Raw genomic sequence first — 6,991 nt, forward strand, 5'->3', positions numbered from 1 at the left:
GCAGGGCTGCTCACACCCCCCTCCGGGCCGAGACAAGTGAGCAGAGGGAGCACACGATGCCAATGTCCGGTGTTGCACTTAAAACTTCCTATCGCTCCCACCGAGCATGGGGCTTAGCTCCTTGCCATGTCCTCCTCCCAGGATGCCTCCTCAGGCCCTCCAGTCCTCCCCGCAGGACAGCCCAGCGATGCTCTCGCACAGCCCAAGGGCACTTAAACTAGAGCTCAGCATTGCAATGCAACAGTAAGCCAAGAAAAATTAAAAAAACATTGAGATCCATCTTCAAGCTGGGCCCTGGGATGGTTTTCCATCAGTGGGGGTCACTGGGGGCAAACTGCAAAATTTGCACAGCGGAGGGGTAGCAGCTTCCCGATGAGCTGGGAGACTGGCTGCAGCCGGGCTGGCAGCAACAGTCATAGGGCTGGAGCCACAAGGACCTAAGGATACAAGAGGCAAGGTCTGCAGGAACATGTAATACCTTTTAATAGAGCAGCTGGTACAGTTGGGGGAAAAAAAAACCCACCACAACCACACAAGCCCTCCTTTGAGCTGGTGCACCTTCACACTTGGCCATTTTTTCCAGCTGCATCATTTGGTCTAATTAAAGACATTAGCACTGCCTGCAACCCTCGTCTCCTCCTCCGACCAGTCCTTCCCAGGACAAGAAATCTAGGTCATTCTGATGCTCTCATTGTGATACTTGACAGCCTGCCGAAATGAAATAAAGATTTTGGCCTTAATGTGTGAAGTAGTTAGTGTCCTGTGCACAGGGCAAAGCAAGCTTGTTGTCCTTCAAAACCAAGGGCTTAAAGCTGTCGCTCTGCTACTATCAGTGGAGATGGGCGTTCGGATGCCTGGAGGACCCACAGGAGCCTTTGGCCATCTCCATCGACCCGCAAACTCTGCGGGATCGAGGAAGCCACGGCAGATCCGAAGCCGGGGCTGGTGGGATGGGACGTGGGACTACTCTGGAAGTCCCAAGAAAATCCCAGTCACGCCTCCGGCCGTCAGAGAGGGGATGCCTGAGCAGGTGGGAGCAGAAACACATCCTGTGCTCAATGTCAAAAGCCTACGGACCAGGTTTTGTGGATACAGCAGCCCCCGTCTCCTCATCGGGGCTGCACCCCGCAGAGCGGCTATACCCGGCACCCCTCGGTGTCTCAGCCCCAGCCGGCAGGCGCAGGAGCAGCACAGGTCCCGCTCCCACCATGGGGCACATTACGCTCCTGCCTGACCTTTACCGGAGGCTCAGAGGAGGTCGCCGCGTCCTGACGGCTCCGAGCAGCTGGGACCGAAGCCGCCCAGCGAGGCCAGGCTGGAAGGAAGGAAGGAAGTTATAGCAGGCTTTTAAATAGCGCTATGTAATACCTGCAACTTCTATTTCTGTGCACGGATAATATGGTTTCCATATTCTTCTCCATGCACGGCAGGCCAAGCCATTTGCACTCAAACTGAATTAGCAGCAACCCACATTCTTCACCAGTTAAACCATTAAAGCTCTGTGTGGCTACTCGTAGCCACCACATAGGATAACCACACGCCCTACGCTTCACCTAACGAAGGAACATATAGATTTCCTTCCCTGTTTGCTTCTCACTTCTGTTTTACCTTTATAATCAAGCAATACCTTTAAACACGCTACGGATTGCAGGTGGTCTTGCAGCCACCTGCGCAGTCCCTGCACCATGCATAGTCACATCTCCGGTGTGCTCCAAGACACCAGTATAGCTCTCTGCAAGGTGTCTCATCCGAGGTGGGCAACGTGGTTATATTCACCCCTCCACGCTCGAGCAGGTAGCCAAAGAGCCACAGAAGCAGGAGGCTGCTCAGGCCGTTCTGAGGGTCATACATGGCTGTACGCAGCAGAGCCACATCAGGTTTGCAGTCCTAACGAGGAGGGCTTGGCTGTCATTATCAAAAAATAGCCCTACACTTGGAAAAAAAGAAGATGGAACTCCTTCAAAATAAATAGACTTGCTGCTCTGCGTCAATTAACTAGTGAAAAAGAGTTATTTTTCTTCCTTGAGGTTTTCCCATCTCATCTGCCATACAGCAGACCTCTCATTTGGAGTCTACCAAGCAAGAAATAACCTGGACACCTTTGCTGAGAGGAGTTTTCCTCCATGCCTGGTCCACACACCCAAAGGCTCATGAGCCCAGCTCCACCAGCCAGTGAGGACTTCATGCTCCAGTCTCCCTTTGGGCCCCCTCCTGATCTCAGTTGTTGGTGATGATATTGCCAAGGATGGTGCCCATCCATCAAGGAACACAGCAGGGTTGCCACCTCTTTCTAATGGCCATGAACTAGGGGTAATGTTCAAGTTTTCCCACCTTCCCAACAGGGTTGGGGCAAGCAACAGGTCCTGCACATACAACACAACTCGCTTCTCATGAGGACCCACCATTTAAGTCAATTCGGACGCTTGCTCCGGCACATTAGATCAGCACATTGCATTCAGACCAGCATTGCTTAACTCATGGTGACGCCCCTTGCCAGATGGAGGATTTCACCCATGCTTCATTGAAGGTGACCACACCACATCTTAGAGCCAGCATTTAGGTCCCATTTAGGCTGTGCAGCCCCATCACCCCGCGGTCCCTTGCACACCACTGTTGCCACATCCCCAACATCAACAAGGACGCTGGTGGGGCACCTACAAGCAGGGAGCCACCATTTCCATGTCAGCAAACACCAGGAAAATACACCAGGAGCTACCTCAGCCCCAGCTTGGGAGGGAATTGAGCCCAAATTAGTTAAGCAAACAACGGGATTCAAACAGTAGAGAGTAACACGAGGTTAGATGACGACGCTACTTTTCAGAAGAACTCAGTGTGATTCCATTGCCAGGCAAGTGACAAATGCCAGACTGCGAAACGGGCGCTGGATAGGAGCGATTTAAAAAAATACAGGTGGTTTTATGAAGAAGACAGCATTAACACTGGAGACTAAAAGCAATTTCCCAACAGTTCTTGGTTGCAAACCTCAGCTACCCTTCCCTCTACTGCAACAGGATTGCGTGGCTTGGAAAAGCGTGTGCCCTGCTCTGCAGGATGCACAGGTATGTCCATCCCATGGGAAAGTCGTACGGAGGGGTGTTTGGCGAGAAAGAGGAACTCAACGGATCCAGGTTTTGCTGTGAGAGTTACAAATGCCCTGGAGGAACAGCTCATTTTTGGAAGAAACGTCAGGGAAAGTGCAGGCAGCTCCCTAAACACGCTAAGGGACAGGCAGGAGGCTGGATGCCAAGCTTCGCTCGCAGGAGAAATCCTCGCGCCAAGCAAGGTCAATGGGATTACAGGGGCAAGCAGGGATTGCTCACACGAGTGGAGATGGGAAGGGCCCAACCCTGGTTTCCATCGAGCAAATGCCACCATGCAGACGGCCATACGTGACTTTGTATCTGGGAAGACTTCAAAACACTGTTTGCCCTCATAATTCACCTTTCCTGCGGTCAGGAGGTAAATCATAAATCACCCCCCTCTAACGACCTGACCAACCTAGGGGACACGGCTACCACCAAAAACACAACTGGAATGAAAAATGGCGATGCTGATAAACAATTAAAAATATATTGCTCACGCCGACTTGCAGCGGGAATCGCAGCAAGCCCGTGCTAAGGCCAGCACGGGAGGCTGCACATTTATCCCGGAGCAGCTGAGTTTAGAGAGCACACTCCCTCCCTGCCCCCCCGGGGCCTCCCCACCCAAATGGATGAGGTTGGGCCCTTCAGCTGTTTATAAAACCAGCAGTATTGCGCCCAGACGCACTCGGCAGCATTCCTCCCTCTCATTCCTGCGAGCTATATATGGGAACGGCCAATTCCAGCCTTGCTCCCCCCATCACCAGCACCGATCCCTTCGCGCCGGAGCAGCCCCGGGCTCGGTTTCCTGCAGAAGGACTTAAATCCATCCTCAGTCGAAGACGGTGTTGCGCTGGACCTTGTCATCAAATGGCAGCACAGGCAGCTGCCAAATCCTGCCGGCTCGGTGCTCTAATAGGGAACAGCTGGAGAAGGACCCTGCATTCCTCCCACCCCATCAACACTGGGGGCTCTGTTCGGGATCCGGCCGCCGCCAGCCCGCAAGATTTCCACCTATCGCGAAATGCAGCCGGCCGCACTCCGGCACCGCTTCGACATGCACAGCCCGAAAAGCAAGAGCTCCTGGGCCACCCCCCCCCCCGGGATTTGAAACAAAAGGGATGCTTTGCGCCGGACGGGGGGGGGGGGACACACGTTTGCTTTGCTTTTTGGGGTTTTGTTGTTTTTTTTGAAGGGGTTGGAGAAACAGAACTATGCAAGTTAAAGAGAGATTTTTGCCCTCCCTGCTCATACTCCGTATTTCAGAAACTCTGCTTAAAGCGACTCGCATCCCTGCGTATATCTGCACATACACGCTTAGGAACATACGTGTCTGTAATGGATACACGCCCATAAATAAATACGTTAACACACAGCGCAATTCACACACCGCGTATGCCATGTTCATACTGCTCTAACTCCATTTACTTCTGCAGAGTTGAGTAACTTGTAATGGTGCATAAATAAAACCAAAATAATACTTTCGTAGCCATGCACATTTTCTGTAATGCACCCTGTACATTCAGTAACATAAACAGCCTACTCATATTTTCTCAGAGCTCTGCTGAGACACAAGAGGGTATTCAGAGCCGCAGGAAAAAATGCATCCAAACAGGATCTGAATGATGAAATAGGAATTGCCACATAAAAAAAAAAAATTAGGATAACCCAGCTGCCCAGACCTTTAGAAAATAACAGTTCGTCTAAGGTAGTGATGGGCTGCTTCTGCATGTTGCAGAAAGCAAAGCGAGCCACGTTGTCCAAAAGAAGCCTAGAAAATCCAGACTCTACGTGACCTGACTTACTTATTTCACAGGAAACTGCATGGAAGGAGGAAAGGGGAGGGGGGGAAGAGAGGAAAAAAAAAAACCCACCAATCATTCATGCTACCGTAGTTACACCACGCCATAGACCGGAGTAGTTTGCTGTGAAAAATCAAACTGAAATAAGCCATCACCCGTTTGAAAAATAAAACGTAAGAAGAGAAGCTGTTAATGCAATCACGCTGGGGAGCCCTGGCTCCCCGACCTCCCTCGTTTCTTGGGTGGTTTCTTGTTGTTTTTTTTAAATTTTGCCTGCATTAGAGCATCGTTCAAGAAGGGTTGCAGCAAAAAAAACCCAAAAAACCACTCACCGGGGTTGTTGGCCTCCCCTTCGAGGATGTGGAGCTCGGTGCAGTCTGCCAGGGAGTGCTCCAGGCAGAGCTGGAGGAAGCGAGCTTGGGTCCGGCTGACGCGTTTCAGCAGCGAGAGCAGCGCAACAGTCTGCTCGCACTCGTTCCAGCCCTTGAACCAACCGGCCAACACGCCGACCTGGTCTCGAAACATCATGGTGAGCCGGCGGCCGGAGAAGACACCTCTGCGGGGGGAGAAAATAAATAACCGGGAAAGCCTCCCCGCACCGACTCCGCTTCCTCCCCTACGTCTTGGGTCAGGATTAAAAAATAATAATAATAATAAAAATTAAAAAAAAAAAAAGGAAAAAATCTCCTTTGCGATAAAAAGGGTGGGTTTTGGTTTGGACGCAGCTTTCGGCCTGGGTTGGGGTTTGCTCCCTCTCTTCTGGCTTCGGTGCAGTGCTGGATTCCCTGCCGGCGACGCGGGAGGGAGGGAAGGGGGATGGGGGGGGGCGGCCAAAAAAAAACCACCAAAAAAAAAGCCAAAAAAAGGCAAACCCCCGCGCAGGGCTGCCCCAGCGAGGCGGCGGCGGCGGGCGGGGGGCGGCGGGGGCGGCTGCCTCCTCCCGGCGGGGCGCGGCGGGGGGCGCCGGGGGCCTCACACCTGGAAGAGAGAGGGGGCGTCAGGAGGAGGAGGAGGAGGAGGAGGAAGGCTCGCCCTCGTCCCTGGCACGCAGCGGCCCGGGCACCGCAGCCCCGCTGTCTTCCTCCCCCTCCTCCTCCTCCTCCTCCAAGCAGCAAATCTCCGACACCGTCCACGCTGGGAGCAGCCCCCCGCCCCAGCTCGGTTTGGGGAGGTGGGGAAGCACCCCCTCCCACTGCACCCAGCATGGGGTGGGAGCACCCTCCCAGCGCACCCAGCACCCCCCCGCACCCTCCCAGCGCACCCAGCAGCACGGGGGAGCGGGGGATGTAAGCAACCCCCATGCAGCGCACCCAGCACCCTCGGGGGGGGATAAGCGACTCCCCATGCACCCAGCACCCCAATGTGGGGGAATAAGCAACCCCCCAAAGCATCCAGCAGCCCGGGGGAGGGAGGGAACTCCCCTCCCACGGCAGGCAGGCATGGGGGGAAGCCCCCCTCAATGCACCCAGCACCCCGGGGGGGGGGGGAGATAAGCAACCCCTGCAATGCATCCAGCACCCCGCGATAAGCAACCCCCCATGCATCCAGCACCCCAGGGGGAGAATAAGCAACCCCCGCAGTGCATCCAGCACCCCGAGATAAGCGAGAGAAGCAACTCCCCCATGCATACAGAACCGCATGGTGGGGTGTGTGGAATAAGCAACCCCCCCAATCCATCCAGCACCCGGGGGGGGAGTCCCCACTGCAGCAAAGCTAAAGGGGGAGAAGGAGGGTAGCTTAGCTTCGCTTCGCTTCCCTTCCCTTGCCCCCCCCCCCCCCCCAAAAAAAGTTACCCCCCTCCGCGGTAAAGCACTCACCTGACTCATCCCGGCCCCGGGGAGCGGGGGGGGCCGGCGCGGCGCCGGGGGGCCGTGCCATGGCGGGGGAAGGGAAGGGAAAGGGGAGGGGGGGGGGGCGCGCAGGGCGCGAGCGGCGGCGGCTCGGCGGCGCGAGACTGAGCCCAGCCGCGCGCCTAGCCCCCGCTCCCCACATGCCGCTCATTTGCATAGCGGTGACGTCATGCGGGGCGGGGCGGGGCGGGGCGCGCGGGGACGCGGAGGGGAGGGGGGGTGTCCCCCCCCGCGTCCCCGCGTCCCCGCGCGCCCCCGG

At 55.4% G+C, this 6,991-nt stretch overlaps 1 protein-coding gene across 7 annotated transcripts in view; it reads right to left on the reverse strand.

The window, feature by feature from the left end:
- Window positions 1–6,836, reverse strand: part of SAMD4A (sterile alpha motif domain containing 4A) — a 106,524-nt gene extending 99,688 nt beyond the window's left edge. For 6 of the 7 annotated variants that reach the window (XR_012042921.1, XM_072863834.1, XM_072863832.1 and 3 more), the window contains exons 1-2: window positions 6,700–6,836; window positions 5,215–5,860 (exon numbers count right to left, since the gene is read on the reverse strand). Coding sequence is in view for 6 of the 7 variants with exons in the window: in XM_072863834.1 (XP_072719935.1) it covers window positions 5,215–5,410 (196 nt within the window). In the remaining variant the exon portion in view is untranslated. The remainder of the gene's footprint in view (window positions 1–5,214; window positions 5,861–6,699) is intronic. The other variant, XM_072863830.1, reaches the window with a different exon arrangement.
- Between the last annotated feature and the right edge of the window lie 155 nt (window positions 6,837–6,991).

The sequence above is a fragment of the Ciconia boyciana genome, chromosome 6 (assembly GCF_034638445.1).
Source record: "Ciconia boyciana chromosome 6, ASM3463844v1, whole genome shotgun sequence".
NCBI classification, from domain to species: Eukaryota; Metazoa; Chordata; class Aves; order Ciconiiformes; family Ciconiidae; genus Ciconia; species Ciconia boyciana.